Genomic DNA, 21,052 nt, shown 5'->3' with positions numbered 1-21,052 from the left:
CTCTGGTACAGTCAGAGGAAGTCATGAGTCTTCATACAGGTTCTCTGGTACAGTCAGAGGAAGTCAGGAGTCTTCATACAGGTTCTCTGGTACAGTCAGAGGAAGTCATGAGTCTTTATACAGGTTATCTGGTACGGTCAGAGGAAGTCATGAGTCTTCATACAGGTTCTCTGGTACAGTCAGAGGAAGTCAGGAGTCTTCATACAGGTTCTCTGGTACAGTCAGAGGAAGTCATGAGTCTTCATACAGGTTCTCTGGTACAGTCAGAGGAAGTCATGAGTCTTCATACAGGTTCTCTGGTACAGTCAGAGGAAGTCATGAGTCTTCATACAGGTTCTCTGGTACAGTCAGAGGAAGTCATGAGTCTTCATACAGGTTATCTGGTACAGTCAGAGGACGTCATCATAATAGATCTGAAATGCTATGGAAATTTCATATCACTATTATAGTGACCAAAATGATCACAGTTATCAGTATTAAAATGTGCTGAAAATGTTCAAAAAGTACTGATACGCTCAAATTCAAATTTGTTTCATTGGCATGAATGTCTCAAGAAATTGAATATCACTGAAATCATTTCATCCAGTTTTAGATTGAAAGCTCTGATCCCAAAAGTACTGATGCACTCAGTGAAAAATCATTTCACCAAGGCTGCGCGCCTGCGTCACCAAGGCTGCGCGCCTGCGTCAGGGAGACTGCTGCTAACGTTGGTTGATGCTGCACAGTATTTATCGTGTTGTTCAAATCGCCGTCATCAAACACGCTTTTAATGACAGTTCAAATGTGAACACTGTGCTAACTGCTAACCATGTCCTAACTGCTAACCATGTGCTAACTGCTAACCATGTGCTAACTGCTAACCATGTGCTAACTGCTAACCATCAGGAATTTGATGGCGGTTTATCATTCTCATTGTTTGCCAGTGTTTGTGCATCTTTCCCCTCCTCCTCCTCCTCCTCTTCATTTGTCGAGTTGAACAGGAGCAGATAAACAGTTGTTTTCTGTGTGACGCTGCATTAATCCTTCATTTCAGGGCTTAAAAGAGCAAAGTCAATGAGGAGGAGAAATTCTCAAGCCATTATCGGCTCGGAGGTGCAAAGTGAGCGCATCAGCCACCAAGCCAAGCAGAAAGATGATTACCACACCACACTACTACAACCCTCCCCCCCTACCACCCAACATGTCTCCAATTACAACTTCTCTCTCTCTCTCTCTCTCTCTCTCTCTCTCTCTCTCTCTCTCTGTTTCTTCTTCTTTTTTAGCACTTGAGCGATTAACTAGAAGCCTACTGTTAGACTCTGTGCAAAGTGGATTTTCCCTCCACTCCGTCCACCATTGCTCATTGTCATAATGATCCATGGGCTGGTCCGATTGTTTCTGCTGACAAAAGGCCTCCATCCTGCCTCTTTTATTCCTTATATCTCTTTGAGGGAATCAGAGAGACAAATCCATCAGGCGCCGTATTGAAAGCACATAAATCTGCTTTTAACGTCGCGCTTCAGATCCCGTCAGACAAAAGGCTTCTGGGCGCGGGCTCTTATTTAGTGCCTCGGTGCTTGTTTCGTCGGCCATTGTGCGTCTCCACCAAATGATAGTTTTATGGATCAACACAGTTATGCTGCATTATAATCAGTGCTGATAAAGATCAGGAAGTCAGAGAAGGTGTTGGCCCAGGATCCTCTCTGCTTGTTTTGTTTTGCCTCTCGTATGCCGACCTCTGCCTTACTTTGAATTAGACACGAAACGCTACAGTACGTATCAACGCTTCACATCACGATTATAGTCACCAACATATTATCACGGGTGTCAGTATTATCGCGGTATTGTTCAAATGTGCTGAAAATGTTCCAAAAGTAATGATATCCTCACTGAAATCATTTCACCAAGTTTTATATTGAAAACCACAAATACAATTAGCAGCACTAGGCACTCCTTTTTGTTTGCATAAACAAAATAAATTAATAACATACAGTAGCCACCAATAGGATTTGGTGCAATTTGGACACCTGACACGTTCACTTTTGAGCAACTTTTGAATAAACACGCGAACAACGCTCTGTGCAGATAATCACAGTACTCAAACCTACACGGTTTTAACGATCATTAAAATTTGAAACGGTAATACTGATCATCAGGAAGTTTATCACGGTGTATCAATAAACCACTAATCGTTTCATCCCTACTTTGAATAGTAACACTAAAATTGATGTAACTCCCATCACTTATAAAGTTATCAACGTCATCGGAGTTCCCGAACTTTGGCGAATAAAGCTACGCGTGCACTTTCTCCACAGTGCACCAGCGTGATATATAGACGCTGCAGCGCAGGGAGAACTTTGAAGGAAGTGATATGTTTTGGTGGGGCTACTTTAGAGTGAACGCCGCCATTGTCTCCTGAAGCGAGGGGAACATCAATCTTTGGTTTTAATAGTGTCTCTCCGTTCACATGCCAGCGCTGCCAAATGAAGCCGTAATTACTGGGCTTAATTGATGTGTTTTTACCACCTCAGACGATACTTCAGAGCCCGCCTCCCCCCGCACTGTATAGGCCTCACTGCTGTTGTTTGCACTATATTTCTGCAGCTATTGATTGCTATTATGGTAAATCCGATGGGCACAATGGAACTCTATCAGCAAAATGCAGGTTAATTATCTCAGGGTCAACCACTTTGGAGGCTCCACAAAGAGCCGGCCATTCTCTCTTTATTGCCTTACATTAAATCGCAAATGCAAATTATTATCTGGGTCCTTTTATGCTGCTAATAAGGGGATGGATTGGCAGGAATAAAATACAGGATGACCTCACATTTGTCAGAGAATGCATTTGTAAAAGTTTGAATAAGCAAGTGAAGAGAAATATATCACTTCTTTGGGTTTATTCTCCTTTTTATAATATGCATGTTTTGTTGAAGATTGATTTGAATAGCCATAGTGAGTAATCAGATTACAATAGCCATAGTGAGTAATCAGATTACAAATGCAGTGCAGCGATCACATCAATAGCAGAGGATGGAGCAAAACAGAAAACAATCTCTAATTATTAATTATTAATTTATCAATTTAAAATGTGCAAAGTAAAAGTATTTTAAAGTGACATATGGTGGGAGAGTGGGAAGGGATAATGTCTGTGGGATAATGTCCATGTGAAATGTCCAGTAAAATGTCCAGTAAAAGTAGTTTAAAGTGACATATAATGGGGGGTGGGGGGCGTAGGGGATAATGTATGTGAAATAATAAGAAAATAAAAAATAAAATCTCATTGCATGTTTCCTGTGTTTTTTTTTTATTGTGCATGTTGATGGTGTAGTGCAAGACGCAGTTATTAATAAAGGAATACATAAATGTGAAAAAGTTTTCGATTGCAAAGGATGTGCCAATAAAAAGCCTTTTTAAAACGTTAGGGGGAAAAAGGTGATATTTCCTGGCCGGTAACAGAGCTGTCAGACATTTGACTGGCTCTAGATAAATTGGTCTTATAAGAGGTGCAGAAGCCTATTGATGGGAGGAACCAAAGTTAATGGGATTGATTGTGGATATTGTGTTTGCTTTCTGCAGGGACTCCGGTGAATCGGATTCCTATCATGGCCAAGCAGGTGTTGGATCTCTACATGCTCTACAAGCTCGTCACCGAGAAAGGAGGCTTAGTGGAAGTCATCAATAAGAAAATATGGCGTGAGATCACCAAAGGCCTTAACCTCCCTACCTCCATCACCAGTGCAGCTTTCACTCTGCGCACACAGTGAGTTAACCTCCCTACCTCCATCACCAGTGCAGCTTTCACTCTGCGCACACAGTGAGTTAACCTCTCTACCTCCATCACCAGTGCAGCTTTCACTCTGCGCACACAGTGAGTTAACCTCCCTACCTCCATCACCAGTGCAGCTTTCACTCTGCGCACACAGTGAGTTAACCTCCCTACCTCCATCACCAGTGCAGCTTTCACTCTGCGCACACAGTGAGTTAACCTCCCTACCTCCATCCCCAGTGCAGCTTTCACTCTGCGCACACAGTGAGTTAACCTCCCTACCTCCATCACCAGTGCAGCTTTCACTCTGCGCACACAGTGAGTTAACCTCTCTACCTCCATCACCAGTGCAGCTTTCACTCTGCGCACACAGTGAGTTAACCTCCCTACCTCCATCACCAGTGCAGCTTTCACTCTGCGCACACAGTGAGTTAACCTCTCTACCTCCATCACCAGTGCAGCTTTCACTCTGCGCACACAGTGAGTTAACCTCCCTACCTCCATCACCAGTGCAGCTTTCACTCTGCGCACACAGTGAGTTAACCTCCCTACCTCCATCACCAGTGCAGCTTTCACTCTGCGCACACAGTGAGTTAACCTCCCTACCTCCATCCCCAGTGCAGCTTTCACTCTGCGCACACAGTGAGTTAACCTCTCTACCTCCATCACCAGTGCAGCTTTCACTCTGCGCACACAGTGAGTTAACCTCTCTACCTCCATCACCAGTGCAGCTTTCACTCTGCGCACACAGTGAGTTAACCTCTCTACCTCCATCACCAGTGCAGCTTTCACTCTGCGCACACAGTGAGTTAACCTCCCTACCTCCATCACCAGTGCAGCTTTCACTCTGCGCACACAGTGAGTTAACCTCCCTACCTCCATCACCAGTGCAGCTTTCACTCTGCGCACACAGTGAGTTAACCTCCCTACCTCCATCACCAGTGCAGCTTTCACTCTGCGCACACAGTGAGTTAACCTCCCTACCTCCATCACCAGTGCAGCTTTCACTCTGCGCACACAGTGAGTTAACCTCTCTACCTCCATCACCAGTGCAGCTTTCACTCTGCGCACACAGTGAGTTAACCTCCCTACCTCCATCCCCAGTGCAGCTTTCACTCTGCGCACACAGTGAGTTAACCTCCCTACCTCCATCACCAGTGCAGCTTTCACTCTGCGCACACAGTGAGTTAACCTCCCTACCTCCATCACCAGTGCAGCTTTCACTCTGCGCACACAGTGAGTTAACCTCTCTACCTCCATCACCAGTGCAGCTTTCACTCTGCGCACACAGTGAGTTAACCTCTCTACCTCCATCACCAGTGCAGCTTTCACTCTGCGCACACAGTGAGTTAACCTCCCTACCTCCATCCCCAGTGCAGCTTTCACTCTGCGCACACAGTGAGTTAACCTCCCTACCTCCATCACCAGTGCAGCTTTCACTCTGCGCACACAGTGAGTTAACCTCTCTACCTCCATCCCCAGTGCAGCTTTCACTCTGCGCACACAGTGAGTTAACCTCCCTACCTCCATCACCAGTGCAGCTTTCACTCTGCGCACACAGTGAGTTAACCTCCCTACCTCCATCACCAGTGCAGCTTTCACTCTGCGCACACAGTGAGTTAACCTCTCTACCTCCATCACCAGTGCAGCTTTCACTCTGCGCACACAGTGAGTTAACCTCCCTACCTCCATCACCAGTGCAGCTTTCACTCTGCGCACACAGTGAGTTAACCTCCCTACCTCCATCACCAGTGCAGCTTTCACTCTGCGCACACAGTGAGTTAACCTCCCTACCTCCATCACCAGTGCAGCTTTCACTCTGCGCACACAGTGAGTTAACCTCTCTACCTCCATCACCAGTGCAGCTTTCACTCTGCGCACACAGTGAGTTAACCTCTCTACCTCCATCACCAGTGCAGCTTTCACTCTGCGCACACAGTGAGTTAACCTCTCTACCTCCATCACCAGTGCAGCTTTCACTCTGCGCACACAGTGAGTACCAGCCCAGAGATAAGCTGATAACCTGCTGCTGCCACAGCCTCTCCTGTGCCAAGATGATCTGTAAAGTGAACAAGTGTTTCCTCAGACAAGCAATCTGTCATTTTCAAGTCTTATTTCCATTGCAGAAAACATGAGGTCGCCTCTAGAAATGCATTTTTGACTATCTGCAAAGATGATATTTTGTGCAGTATGTTGCTGCCGATCCCTCCTATGATTCATGATAAGTATGATAGGCGTGTAATCTGTATTATGATGGTTTTCTGTCTTTACAATGACAGTGATTAAAGTTTACATCACTATGTTAGATTTGCTTATTTTTATTTGGAATGCAGGATATTCAGGCGACCACTTTTTAGTTGACATGTGTAAAACAGTTGACAATTAATTAATCAAAAATAAATAAGTAGGGCGGTTTCCCTGCCTACCACCACGAGGGTTGCAGGTTCGAGCCCCCGTGTTACCTCCGGCTTGGTCGGGCGTCCATACAGGCACAATTGGTTGTGTCTGTGGGTGGGAAGCTGGATTTAGGGTATGTGCCCGGGTCGCTGCACTAGTGCCTCCTAGTACCTCCTAGTACCTCCAACAGGTCTGTCTGTGGTTAACCAAAGTTTATGAAACAGCAAAGTTTGTGTTCAGCAAGATAATCTTTACAAATGAGGACCACTTTTATGACTTTTGAAACGTTTTCTGAAAATGGCGTTTGCCTTACTTGACATTGCACATTCTGCAATGTGACTATAAGCAAGACGATGCTGAAACGATATATTGTGCAGCCCTACCTAGCACACTTGTTAAGCATTGTTTTCCAAATGCTACAATTGTATTTTTAATTTTAAAGTCAACATTGGGGAACAACAGAAATGCTGTCCTTTGCACCACACAATAGGGAAGGTAATAAGCATTCCACACCACTTGTCCCTCATCACCTCACCTCTCCAGGTACATGAAGTACCTGTACCCGTACGAGTGTGAGAAGCGTGGGCTGAGCTCGCCCGGGGAGCTCCAGGCAGCTATCGACAGCAACCGGAGAGAGGGGCGGCGGCAGAGCTACGGCTCCTCCCTGTTCAGCTACTCCCCTGTGGGCACGCCTGGCCTGCTGTCCCCCAAGATCCCCATGTCCCACCTGCCCATGGTCGCTCACAACGGAGGACACATCTCTCACGTCCCCGTCATCAAGAAAGGTGAGATGACCTGAAAATAAGCAGAAGATACATCAATACCATCAGTGATTCTCTCAACCTTCTTGCTGTCGAGGAGCCCTGATCTGATGAGGTTGTGTCTCTTGAAAACAAATCTGAAAATATATTCATTGTTAAGATATGATTTTGCCCAGAAATGCGTGACTGTGTCTGTATTGTAGCGTTAGGTAGAGATAACAGATGACTGTGTCTGTATTGTAGCGTTAGGTAGAGATGTGTCTGTATTGTAGCGTTAGGTAGAGATAACAGAGAAACTATGATAAAACAGTAATTCTTCCTCATTCTCTAATTGTGTTAACTTCTTGTAAATTAAATAATGCTGAAACTTAATTAATTAATTAAATTAATTAATTAAACTTAATATAATTAAATTAATTAATTAAACTTAATATAATTAATCTATTTGCTGTGGACCCGCTGGAACCCCGTCAAGGACCCTTGGTGGTCACCGGACCCCACATTGAGACCCTATATTTACAGTCTATGGTTGAGACCCACTGCAATAAGATATGATACGATTCAAAGTGAAAAAGACAAGTACTGAAGCACACAAGTAGAGTGTAGAATATGCAATAAAAACAGTAAAAAAATAAGAATTTAAATGTGTGTTAAGGAGGCTGTGTTGGTGGGAAGTAGCTGTTGCATACAGACGCTACTAGTCTGGTGCACGTTAATCATTTGGAGACATTCAATGTTTCTTGCAAGAGTTAAATCTGCTTGTGATGTTATCATCAGGCCAAATCCCACACAAAACCACAAGCTGTCTCATCCTGTGAATGATTCATTTCCTCTTTTATCAATACAGTAAGTAGAAAAAAGAGAACATTGCACATGATGCACTATATCAGATCAGAGGATCTTTTTGAGAAATGGTTGCGTGATCGCCCGCCCACCGAAGGAGAAGTTGCCATCCTCGCATTAGAAATAATTGATTTCGCAAAAGCGCTGCCCGGTTTCCATCCATTCATACTCATGTAAGTTGCATGTATGGTCGTCCTCCCCCACAGAGGAAACATCTTGCTGCAGGACTTCCTCATACCAGTGGAATGCACAGAGCGCTGGCCGGCTCGGGGAGGTGTCTGATAACGGGGCCCGCGAGGGGAGGAAGAACGCGGGGGGAGTGAATGAGCTAGCGTGCCACAGAGAGAAGCTGGTGTTGACGTCAGGCATGTCTGAGGCAGAGACCAAGCTGTTTAGCTGGTGTCTGGCTGAGAGATGTGCTTTATCTGGGAGAGAAAACTTTCATAAACATCCTGTTGGCGAGGCGTCCGGGTAGTGCAGTGGTTGATTCCCCGTCTACCAACATGAGGTCGCAATTTCGAGACCCCGTTGTTACCTCCGGCTCGGTCGGGCGTCCATACACGCACAATTGGCTGTCTCTGCAGGTGGGAAGCCGGTGGGGTTATGTGTCCTGGTCACTGCACTTGCGCCTCCTCTGGTCGGTCGGGTCGCCTGTACAGGGGGAGGGGAACTGGGGGAATAGTGTGATCCTCCCATGCGCTACGTCCTACTAGTGAAACTCCTCGCTGTCAGGTGAGCACGGGCAGAACATGCAAACTCCACACAGAAAGGCCCTTTCACGAGATAGCCCACCTGGGCAGTAGGCACTGAAGATGTTTGTGGACGTTTGAGCCAAATTCGAAGCAATTCCATCTAAAAGCATCCCTGAGATATTGCGTTAACCAGCATGAAAATGGCATTCGTGAGGTCACAGTCACCGGCTTGAACTTTGACCTTTGACGACCAAAATCTAATCAGTTCATCCTTTGAGCCATATTTGAAGCAATTCCATCAAGGCGTTCCTGAGATATCGCGTTAACAAGAATTGGACAGACGGACGTACGGATGGATGGAAGCCACGGCTATCCCCGGGTGGAGGCATAAGAGTCAGTGCCGTCCACCTCATACCATGAATATGACGCACCTTTTTCTTACATACTGTATTTATTGTAGGATTGATCAGCTGGTTGTCAGCTGGTTGGCAGAGGGTCTCAACGTGGGGTCCGGGGACAACCAGGGATCCTTCAGGGGTTTCCAGGGGGTCCACTGAAAATGGATTCATTGTTAAACTATAGCATTATTTCATTTACAAGAAGTTAACAAATAGAGAATGTAGACGAATGTTTTGATCCTAGTTTCTATGTGATCTCTCTACCTACAATACAGATCCTAGTTTCTATGTGATCTCTCTACCTACCTACTACATCTCAGGTGCTCATACAAACAAAGTCACTCATAGAAGCGGTAAAATATTCTCAGATTTGGGTTCGCGAGAGAAGATCTTATCAGATGGGGTCTGTGTGCAAAGTTACGGGTCCTTGATATGAAAATGGTTGAGTATCAATGGTCTATGGGAAAGCCTGAATAGGTTCTGAGAGACGTGTGCATGTTTTCTTCTTTGGTCTTTCTGTGGAAATAATACAATTCAAAACCCCTCATTGGTCAAAACCTATTAATAGAAATGCATGCCTGACCAGTCTTCTCATAGACCCAACAACACGCAAACAACAATTGATCTACACAATTAAATTGTATGTACGTGTACGTGTACGTGATGCAGAATTCTTCTACCCGGACGTTCTTGTAAACAAACATTGTGATTGGTTCTATATGACCAGTCTTGTTCTCTGCAGAGGAGCCCATGCTGGCCAGCTGCCTGCCCAGCCGGTTGGCCCTGCCCCTGTCCCTGGCCGGGCATCACGCGGCAGTGGCGGCCCAGGCTGCAGCGGCCCAGGCTGTTCAGCAGGCGGCGCTGGAGCAGCTGAGGGAGAAGCTGGAGGCAGGAGAGCCTCCAGAGAAGAAGATGATGCTGGTGGCTGAGGAGCAGCAGAGGATCATGCAGCACACTCTGCAGCACAACCTGCTGGCCATGGCCTCACAGCTGCCCATCAATATCAAACTCAACAACAGAGGTGAGAGCCTGAGGGGCAGCTGATCTGGTTCTGTGTGGAGTTTGGGCTTTTCACACTACACTTAGCCGGGCCTAAGTGATTCTCTTAGCCTTCCAAATTCCAAAGTGGGCTAACCCCGACTTGGAGATAGGTTTGAATGAGTTTGAGTGACTTTGTGTTTGTCACAGTCAGTACGTTTACATGCACAGTTAAGTGACTTTGTGTTTGTCACAGTCAGTACGTTTACATGCACAGTTAAGTGACTTTGTGTTTGTCACAGTCAGTACGTTTACATGCACAGTTAAGTGACTTTGTGTTTGTCACAGTCAGTACGTTTACATGCACAGTTAAGTGACTTTGTGTTTGTCACAGTCAGTACGTTTACATGCACAGTTAAGTCCAGCTATGGTTGTAGCTTGATTAGGCTATTTACTCGGACTACTGTCCTTGTCCCAGCTTTAGCTACTACATCAACGAACTTCACATTTAGCTTTAGCTAATCGCTCCCCGGCCGCTAACGTAACAGTTTTACATGCTGTTCGACTTCCGGGTCAAAGAACGTTAGCGCATGCACTGATCGCCTCGTCCAGGTCCAGTCCGACTGGCCTGTATACATGCAGGAGTAAATCGACTCCCAATCGCATTATCTGGGTGTGTTAGTCAGACTTTTATAACTTCAATTTCAGTCGAGCCAACCGGTCCGGTTTTAGGCGGACTAACGCAATAATTTGATGTAAACGTACTGTGTGAGGGACACAAAGATGTGGAGCACCCGGCCATAAATCAGCCTTTAGCCTTACGATGGAATAGAGTCCCGTCCTGGGTGTCTCCATGCTCCATGCTCTATCTACAAGTACAGCAAATGAAAGCTTCACCTCACAGTGGTGCTCAGCTTCAGCTCAAACTTGTGCTAATGTGCTAATTGACTTGTCAGTAAATACAACTGTCAGGGTTTAAATAAGAACACCTTTTTACATTTTTGAAGCATGTCCGTTACACCTGTAAAGACATTACATTCATGCTGTCCTTTTCTTTATTACATTTAGAAATAATAAACATAACATGATGATCTCTAAGATAAAGCCTGTTCAGTATCGTTATTAAAACACTGCTTTGTTACAATAATCCTGTGACTAAAGTGTTTTAGTCTGATCATTAATATCAAGTTGAGTTTGGTACCCGCCAACTATCAGAATGAAATGTCTCTACCTCAGGGTGCTGTGTCAAAATCAACTAATGGCATTTCCTAAGATACCATTGTGAAACGCCCAAGCCACTAATGTGCACATTGGTCATGATATAATATGTGTAATTTGAAGTCAGCTCAGATCACAGATGTGATGAAGACATGGTTCTTCTCCACCACAGACTAAACACTGGAGGCCATGGGTACAGAAAGCTGTGGCCGGCTGGCGCGTGACAAGCTATAAGTCACATATGACTTAATGATAGTGGCTAAAGGAAGAATGAGAGGCATATCTGCTCAGGTGTGACATCATGTCTGTCTGCATCACTGCCTCTCTCATATTACTCATAATAGCCGGCTTTGCTCTTGATAGCTGATGGAGAAACGAGTGAGAATCTTTCACGCTCCAGCCCTCACATATAAACACTATCATTTAAAGATTACATCCAAACACTATTATTTGTCTGTGCCCAGATGCAGTTAGACGTATAAATTTCTGTTTACCGATGGTTTGATATTGCAGGAGGGGCTCTGAGATCATCATCATTATGTGTGTGGCGTCGGGCCGGGTATCGCTACTCTATACCTTCACTTTAAGCTATCGACCGAAATAACCCAGGAGCAGCAAGTAGTATTGAAACTTCTCCAGTCAAACGATACTTTTTCAACACAGATCTAGAAGGGAAAAAAATCACTATTTGTATGGTTCTGCTCACAGCCAATCACCGCTCGATGTAATGCAATTGAATGTGATTGGCCACTACTGCAGCAACGCCAACCCATAGAGTCTGTGGTGGTGAAGTCGAGTCATACGTGACGGGAGTTGAATGAATGAAGAAGAAAAAAGAGGTATCGAATGAAGTGTGGTATCGGTATCACTTCAAGGGTACTGGTATCCTAACTTTTTTAAACGATACCCAGTCTATATAGTGTACTACACTATAGTGTTGGTGTGTTTTATTCTACTTCATAACAAGTCACATTTTATTTGAGAGCAGCTGTCAAAGTTTGCAAAGTGTCTGACTGTGTGCTGTGATAGGATTCATAATAACTGACATGTACAAATGGCCACCGCATCTTTTGACAGTTCTTCCCCCCCCCCCAGAACTCTTTAATACAGCGCTCCTTAGCCTGTCACTCTCTGAATTATCACCAATACTCCAGCAGGGCGCTCGTCCTGCTTCTTCTGTTCCTTTTCTAAATGCTCATATTGAGTTTTCCTCCCTCTCGCTCTCTGCCTCCCTCTCTTGACAGATGATAGACAAGAGACTGCATTGAACCTGTCTACCAGCGGCATTAGCAGCATCAACATGTCAATAGAAATAAATGGAGTTGTCTACACAGGTAAATAGAGGGGCCGCTTGCTGATGTAATTGCAGGCAGGAAATTCAATAAGTTATAGCAGCAGCCTGGTGCTTAGTCCTCTGCGCAATTTGATGCCTTTGCTATAAAATCCATGGTAATGAAGTGGCAGTCCAATAGAGTTAAAAATGTTAAATATCTCAAAATTGGGCCTGTGGATTTGAGGTCGATGAGGCTTATTGCCTTAGGTGTCTGGCGGGGTGGGGGGGTCTTACAGCAGAGAGGCAGTAATCACGTTGAGATGGTTCAGTTCATGCCGTGGCATAAGCCTCGTGTCTGTCACATCATACCTGAAGGCTTTGAGTGCATCCTGCTGATCCGGCCACAGCTTGAATCAGTGAGCAGTGCTGAAACACACAGTGCTGCTGAAACACACAGTGCTGCTGAAACACACAGTGCTGCTGAAACACACAGTGCTGCTGAAACACACAGTGCTGCTGAAAGACACAGTGCTGCTGAAAGACACAGTGCTGCTGAAACACACAGTGCTGCTGAAACACAGTGCTGCTGAAAGACACAGTGCTGCTGAAACACACAGTGCTGCTGAAACACACAGTGCTGCTGAAACACACAGTGCTGCTGAAACACACAGTGCTGAAACACACAGTGCTGCTGAAACACACAGTGCTGCTGAAACACACAGTGCTGCTGAAACACACAGTGCTGCTGAAACACAGTGCTGCTGAAAGACACAGTGCTGCTGAAAGACACAGTGCTGCTGAAACACACAATGCTGCTGAAACACACAGTGCTGCTGAAACACACAGTGCTGCTGAAACACACAGTGCTGCTGAAACACACAGTGCTGCTGAAACACACAGTGCTGAAACACACAGTGCTGCTGAAACACACAGTGCTGCTGAAACACACAGTGCTGCTGAAACACACAGTGCTGAAGATTTCATACCTGCCTGTCATTTTACATCATTACAAATCTTATAAAGGTTAGTGACTGTTCAACGTGATGCTGAGCTTTGTTAGTAGCTTGGGTTGTGTAGCTGAATATATATCTTATATATATATTATATATATATATATATCAAGCGACTGTTGCAGAATGGCCCGACTGTTGTAGAATGGACCGACTGTTGTAGAATGGACCGACTGTTGCAGAATGGACCGACTGTTGCAGAATGAACCGACTGTTGCAGAATGAACCGACTGTTGCAGAATGGACCGACTGTTGCAGAATGGACCGACTGTTGCAGAATGGACCGACTGTTGCAGAATGAACCGACTGTTGCAGAATGGACCGACTGTTGCAGAATGGACCGACTGTTGCAGAATGAACCGACTGTTGCAGAATGAACCGACTGTTGCAGAATGGACCGACTGTTGTAGAATGGACCGACTGTTGTAGAATGAACCGACTGTTGCAGAATGGACCGACTGTTGTAGAATGAACCGACTGTTGCAGAATGGACCGACTGTTGCAGAATGGACCGACTGTTGCAGAATGGACCGACTGTTGCAGAATGGACCGACTGTTGTAGAATGGACCGACTGTTGCAGAATGGACCGACTGTTGCAGAATGGACCGACTGTTGTAGAATGAACCGACTGTTGTAGAATGGACCGACTGTTGCAGAATGGACCGACTGTTGCAGAATGAACCGACTGTTGCAGAATGGACCGACTGTTGCAGAATGGACCGACTGTTGCAGAATGGACCGACTGTTGCAGAATGGACCGACTGTTGCAGACTGTTGCAGAATGGACCGACTGTATGTGAAAACACATGTTGATGTTTGTTTCAGGCGTGCTGTTTGCTCGGCGGGCAGCCCTCACACAGCGCGGCTCTCACACTCAGGGAAAGAGCAGTCCCACACACAGCCAGCCCTCCTCTTCATCGTCCTCCTCTTCCTCACTCCATGGACACAGAAGCTCCTCCCCCTGAGCTCAGAAGCCCCTCCCCCGAGCTCTCCTTCAGCCCTGCCACCCTGGAGACCGTATCTCCTTCCCAGAGACAGCGAGCCTTCTGAGACGTCACGGGAGAAACTCCTATTGTTTTTGAATTTGGCTTCCTGCCATCTAATGGAGCTGAACAGTCACGTGACATCTCTTGCCCCGGAAGTGAGTTCCGTATTAATTTTCTCCACAGACATTTTGAAAAATCCTTATATAATGAGTTTTAAGGCTGGAACCAAGCCAACCCGTGACCTAGTGAATCATGAATGACCATAAAACATTTCACATGGAGCAAAAAATAAAAAATAAAACAGGGGGAAACAAATCTAATTTTCATTTCTCCCCGTCTTTATTTTTTGTTTTTGCTCCAACTGAAATGTTTTATGGTCCCTCATGATTCAGTAGGTCACTGGTTGGTTTGGTTCCAGCCTTAAAACTTGTTATATAAGGATTTTTCAAAATGTCTATGGAGAAATTTAATGGGAAACTCACTTCCGGGGGAAGAGATGTCACGTGACTGTTCAGCTCTATAGAGACCCAAAGTCACGCCCACTTCCAGGTTAGGTATACCTACCAAGGGATTTCATCCACCATTTTATTTTCCATAGACATTTCATAAAATGCTTATAAAAATCATTTTACTTGGTCAAACCAAGAGATTCAGCTACATAATCAGGACAGACCATAGAACATTTCACTCATTTCAAAACCTAATACAATTATATAATAATAAAACAACATTGTTTTATTTTATTTTTGTTCTGTGTGAAATGTTTTAGGGGCTCTCCTGATTCTAAATATAGCTGAATTGCTTGGTTTGACCAAGTAAAACAATTTTTATAAGCATTTTACAAAATGTCTACGGAAAAATAAATGACGGATGAAATCTCTTGGTTTGTATGCCTAACCCAGAAGTGGGTGCGACTTTGGCACTGTATTGCTCCAATTCCTTGTAGGTCAGCTGAAAATAGATCAAAAAGCAACAAACTTTTATTTACAGACTTAATACTTTGGCAGTAAACGCTCCTTTCCCCCCGACTGCCCATACTCTGAATAGCAGTGTGTTTTAGGGGACATTTTACCTTTGTGTGTTAAGCCTATATATGAACTCAGCTGTCTTTCGCTTCCTCAAAGACATCAGCAGCATGGTGGCCCATCCACTCAAGGTGCAACCTAGACAAAGCCAAACGAAGACCACTTTAATCCGAAAATGAGGCTACTGAATGTCTAACCTCAAGCAGGAAATGGTCATTGATCTATTGAGTTTGTCTGCATTATCACAGACCTCAGAAACTCGCTGCTTATAGCTAATACCACCAAAGAAGAGGACAGGTTATAGCTAAAACCAAAGAAGAAGACAGGTTTGAAAATGGACTGAGAACAACACTGGCACAACAGGTGAAGCATTTAAACAGAGCTTTAGCACCACTGATCAAACCAGAGGAACATAGCAAGAATACAGTCAAACGGGCAAAGCACATCCCAGGTGGAGACATGACAGCAATGCATTCAAGGTGGTCTGAGTCTAAATTAGTGACCGACCAATGTTTCTCAATAGAGACTTTCTATTGTCACAAATCTGCTATCAACCAGTGGTTCAATCATGGAGGCTCATTGGAGAATTGGCTGTAAGTTAATGATGTGTGAATCTATAAGAACCAGGCTAGAAACCAGCACACAGCACACCGTGTGTTCAGGCAAAGGTCAAGCACTCCCTGGGACGCATCCTCCAGTACGACTTGGGAAATACGCTAGTACCATCCTGCCCCCCGCCCCCCGGGTGGTGCTATCGTCCCCACTACCATATTCTCTAAATCGTCCTGGAGAACGAGCCCGGGGACGTGTTTGACCTTTGCCTGAACCCACAGCTGTGTGCTGCTCTGGATAGGCTTCTTAGAGCGGTAAGGACGTCGCTAAGGGCTCTTGACAAATCGTGGCTCCTGGATGAGTTCAGAGTCAGTGAGGACATGTTGCAGCGTATATAAGATGAGAAGATAGAAGCCTGTCTCTTCTCTGTGGGTGTAGTAGAACAATAGCGACCCTCCCGCTAGTTAGCTTAGCACAATGAATGGTAGTCATTGGTACTGCTTAGCCTACCCCCATTTACATGAGCAAAAACGTAAAAATAAATAAATAAAATAAAAAATAAAAAAATATTCCATATTGCTCACCTGGCATAATCTAACTCTCCACAAGCCCTGAGATGCCAGGTTGACTGGAAAAGATGTCCTTTACACGCTGTTTTGAGCGTACTGTAGCCTGTTCTTTTTCTACTACACACAGAGAAGAGAAGGGACTCAATCTTCTCGTCTTTCTATCGGGAAGATGACAAATAGGCGAATCTCCCGAAATGTTGGCGTGTTCCTTTAATGTTACCACTACTAGCCACTACTCACGCTAGCTTCTCTACTCACGCTAGCTTCTCTACTCACGCTAGCTTCTCTACTCACACTAGCTTCTCTACTCACGCTAGCTTCTCCGGGATATGTTAGCTGATGTGACAATCAGAGAAGTTCACAACAAGACAATGTGGTTCATATCAGATACTAGCTAGCTAACTAGCTGACATGATCTAAACACACCATCAGTCAGATGGATCAGTGATGAAGTTATCTTCAGTCAAAAACAGCACCGAAATGAAGCATGTTTATCAGCTCTGTTTAGAAATACAATCAGCTGTTCACAGCCAAGAACTGAGGACCTCCAATATGGCCACAAGAGGGGGTGTTATGTCACGCGAAAGCCCTGGACACCGACGAGGACAAGTGAAAGTGATGAGATGGCCAGCAGTTAGCCTGGTCCCATGCTTTCCTCATTCATTAGGGTAATGAGATGACCAGCAGTTAGCCTGGTCCCATGCTTTCCTCATTCATTAGGGTCAATATTGCAAATGCACATCATTGCTCCATTGTGGTTGTGGTCAGAAATCATTACAAAATCTTGAACTGAAAGGTTGAATGTGTTGCATGAGAAATCTTCTGCAACACATTGACTCAAATCCTGTCCCACCACCAATTAGAAAATACCAGTGATTAGGAGAGAAGCACAAAACTGCTGTTAGTGCAGAGGTTCCCAACCCTGGGGTCGCGACCCCAAGTGGGGTCGGTCGCCTGGAGTTCTTTTTTACACAATTTAAAACTACCAAATAGGATTAGGGCCACATGTGAAACATTTATTTGAGTTCTGAGTTTAAGTCAGAATTCTGAAAATAAAGTCAGAATTCTGAATTTAATGTCAGAATTCTGAGCTTAAAGTCAGAATTGTCAGATTAAATAAAGTCAGAATTCTGAGGGGGAAAAGTCAGCATACTGTTAAATGTGACATCATTGATGATGTCACTGATGATGTCAACGATGATATTACCAATGTACCGAAATTTGAATGTCTGGGGTCCCTAGATTTTTGCGACGTCAAAGTGGGGTCACACGCCAAAGGTTGGGAACCCGTGTGTTAGTGGGAAAGTGTGCTGGACAAGAGCCTCGGGGAGAAGACATCAAGAAGGTCCTTGTATGGGAGGCCTATGTCGTTTGTATAGAAGCACAGAAAAAGGCAGTGAGGGAACTTCAATGTGTTCTCAGAAGATGGGGGATTAACAGCAAGACATATCAAGATATGTTGTCAGAGTAGAAACAAATGATCATTCAATCACACAATGGTTTTATATTGTGAATAGAATCCAGCTTTCATTTTCGTTTTTTTGTAATGCACTTGTGTCTAACATCGGAGAGCTCCTCCCTCTTTCGTTTCTTTCTCTGCTTTGCTTCGTAAAGATATCAAATATTTTCTTTATTGTGAAGGGAAATGGGAAACATTTGAAGATATATGGGTTTTTATTAAGTCTGTTAAAAAGCATTTAATTTCAAACTTTATTTATTTTTGTTTTATGTTCAATCCTGGGCAGCAAACATTGCATTCAGCAACACCACTTTGTTTGCAAACCCTTTTTAAGTCTTGTTGAATGCAGACAGATACCTCACCAATCTACCTGTATATAGTCATAGTCAAGTAGGAATACAACATATACCTCATAAATTTCATTTTTTTGTTATTTTTATTGTAAAGCCACTTGAAAATCAATGTTTTGTTTCAACAGATCACTGGATTTTTGTTTCATATTTTGTATAATTATACCAAAGAAGGGAATATTTTATGAATACACATCTACCTCATTTGTTATAGACTGTGCCAACAAACATGTCCACAATCTTGATTGCCAGTGTACCCATGGTCGTTCATATCCATGTATTTGTGTGAACATGAAGTGTAGTTGGACGATACTGGAGCATTAACACACTGTCTTGTTCGCAGTGCTTGAGTTTGGTGTTGTGCCGGCGCAACAAAACCGCCCTTAGGTGGACTTTAGGGGTGCTGCATGAAGAATCCCACATAGAGCAAGACAGCAACTCCTGACTACAACCAGAGAGAGACGGTGGTTGTAACCTGTGAGACCAAGTCAACTTTGCTCAAGTCCCAAGTCAATCTCAAGTCTAAATGTAGATTTCCAAGTCAAGTCTTCTCCTCATGCATTCAGTTAAGTCTCAAGCAATTCAATTTGTGGCTCGAGTCCAGCTGCTGTTTTCCTCACTGTGGGTTTCTTCATGCAGATTGTTCACAGTGCTTGTTTGTTTTTATTGTCTGGAAAATGCTATTTATATAATTCAGTTTCACGTACACAGTTGAGTAATAAGTTTGCTCCAGGCTGATTACTGGTGATATAAAGTTAATAATATATTGTGTGACTTCATGTATAGATAGTGATGTTGAAACTGTAAAAACACCCAATCCTGCAGCAGCGGACAATCTCAGCCACAGAAATGAAGCGACTCATCCGTGGTGTGTTCTGGTGTTGAAGGTGGTTTAGAACCACAGTGTTTACTTGAAATGTGTTCTTCAGCAATCAGGTCATTCTGCAGGTGGCTACAGGCTACAGTATAAGGGTCCAAGACAGTCATCACTTCCTGGTTATACTGTAGATCTACAGTAAGAGTTCAAGACAGTAATCACTTCCTGGTTATACTGTAGATCTACAGTAAGGGTCCAAGACAGTAATCACTTCCTGGTTATACTGTAGATCTACAGTAAGGGTTCAAGACAGTAATCACTTCCTGGTTATACTGTAGATCTCCCTTCCTGTGGTGGCATTCTGCACCAAAGTATGGCCCGTGGGAGTGTACGGGTACGGGATCTGGTGGCAGAGGTTGGCCTTCCTCAGACCTAGAAGTTTAATATTTATGTCTGTGAAGAATGTAGGAAACCGTTCATTCATCTTTAATGTAGCGCACAATCATGGCAAACGTCACAACACTGAGGTCCAGATTCTCTGAAATTGCCTTCCAAGGTCAGTCTGATGTTAGAGCGTTCTCTGATCTGATCTTCTCAAGGAACTTTAGAACATGGTGCTGGATGACCCATGTTCGGAAAACACAAGCATATCAGTCTGACAGCAATGATAGCAGTGATGAATGGCCAAACTCTTTGCACAAAGTCTTTCCTGCTACTTGGTGTTGTCATGTGTTATATTGGCTTGTGCCTCCATTTGCTTGGCCTCGCCTGCAAATAAATGCGGAGCGTAAAGAGATTTACATATCATTTACATTATGTATGACCATAACAGATTTACATATCATTTACATATGTATGACCATAACAGATTTACATATCATTTACATATGTATGACCATAACAGGCACAACGAGGAGGTAGTGGCGTTGTGATTGGGTCATTTTGGTTTCCTGTTCTTTCCAGCACAGAAATGTAGTGAATCTGGGCCTCAGTCAGTGACCCCATAGTTATTTGTGAAGATGATTTTTTACTGAAGGACAGAAACGCACAAAGTATAAAAGTACGTTTTCTATGCGTACAATCCCATCGGTTTTGGCTCTTGGCAGACTTATCCAAGATGGCGTCTCGCTGTGAACACATTACTGGCACAGTCTAGTTTTCTCCTTGTCCCTTCCTCCTGTACATACTGCCCCGTGAGGCAGCTATATGTAAACCATGCCAAGCATTGAACAGCTCAGATGACTGTGAAACGACCACATGCGATCACTGTCATTGTTCTCACCAAAGAGTTCTGGACTACAGAGCAGATTAACAAAGACAGAGTGACAGCTCTGTCTACAGAAAGATAGAAAAAAAGATTTTCACTGATGTACTTAAATAACATGTTGTTTACTTTGTATTTTAGCGATGCTATGCTGGTAGTTTGTAGACACTCTTCAGGCTTTATTGGCTGTGTATAAAGCTTTCAATGTTTCTTTCATTTCCCTTTTGTTCATCTCGGATGAATCCAGTGCATTATGGGAAGGATCCAGTGCATTATGGGAAGGCTGGATTGTGGTGCTCAGGGGTTAAAACATACAAAAAAAAAGAGGTGAAAGATTTCTTGTTTTGACTTGTAGCATATTTAGAAATAAAATCCTGCTTTTAACTTAACACAAATGTATTTGTCTTATTTATATGTGAACTACCTTCACACATAGGACCATTCCGGCATGATTGTATTTGATTGTGTTCACAGTTTTGACATGCGTGCACCACAGTTAAAGCTATATGCACCACAGATAAAGCTATATGCACCACGGTTAAAGCTATATGCACCACAGTTAAAGCTATATGCACCACAGTTAAAGCTATATGCACCAGCACCACAGTTAAAGCTATATGCACCACAGATAAAGCTATATGCACCACGGTTAAAGCTATATGCACCACAGTTAAAGCTATATGCACCACAGTTAAAGCTATATGCACCACGGTT

General features: G+C 44.1%; 1 protein-coding gene across 1 annotated transcript in view; it reads left to right on the top strand.

Annotated features, from left to right (window-relative positions):
• Positions 1-14,281, top strand: part of arid3c (AT rich interactive domain 3C (BRIGHT-like)) — a gene marked incomplete at its 3' end in the record, with an annotated part of 114,271 nt that extends 99,990 nt beyond the window's left edge. The window contains exons 4-8 of the mRNA XM_083645189.1: positions 3,556-3,739; positions 6,686-6,927; positions 9,579-9,857; positions 12,277-12,366; positions 14,142-14,281. Of these exons, the coding sequence (XP_083501315.1) occupies positions 3,556-3,739; positions 6,686-6,927; positions 9,579-9,857; positions 12,277-12,366; positions 14,142-14,281 (935 nt within the window). The remainder of the gene's footprint in view (positions 1-3,555; positions 3,740-6,685; positions 6,928-9,578; positions 9,858-12,276; positions 12,367-14,141) is intronic.
• Positions 14,282-21,052: the final 6,771 nt, after the last annotated feature.

This window comes from Poromitra crassiceps (assembly GCF_964638095.1).
Source record: "Poromitra crassiceps genome assembly, chromosome: 10".
Lineage (NCBI taxonomy): Eukaryota > Metazoa > Chordata > Actinopteri > Beryciformes > Melamphaidae > Poromitra > Poromitra crassiceps.
Note: the sequence above shows the minus strand (reverse complement) of the source record. Positions and strands in the feature narration are given on the sequence as shown.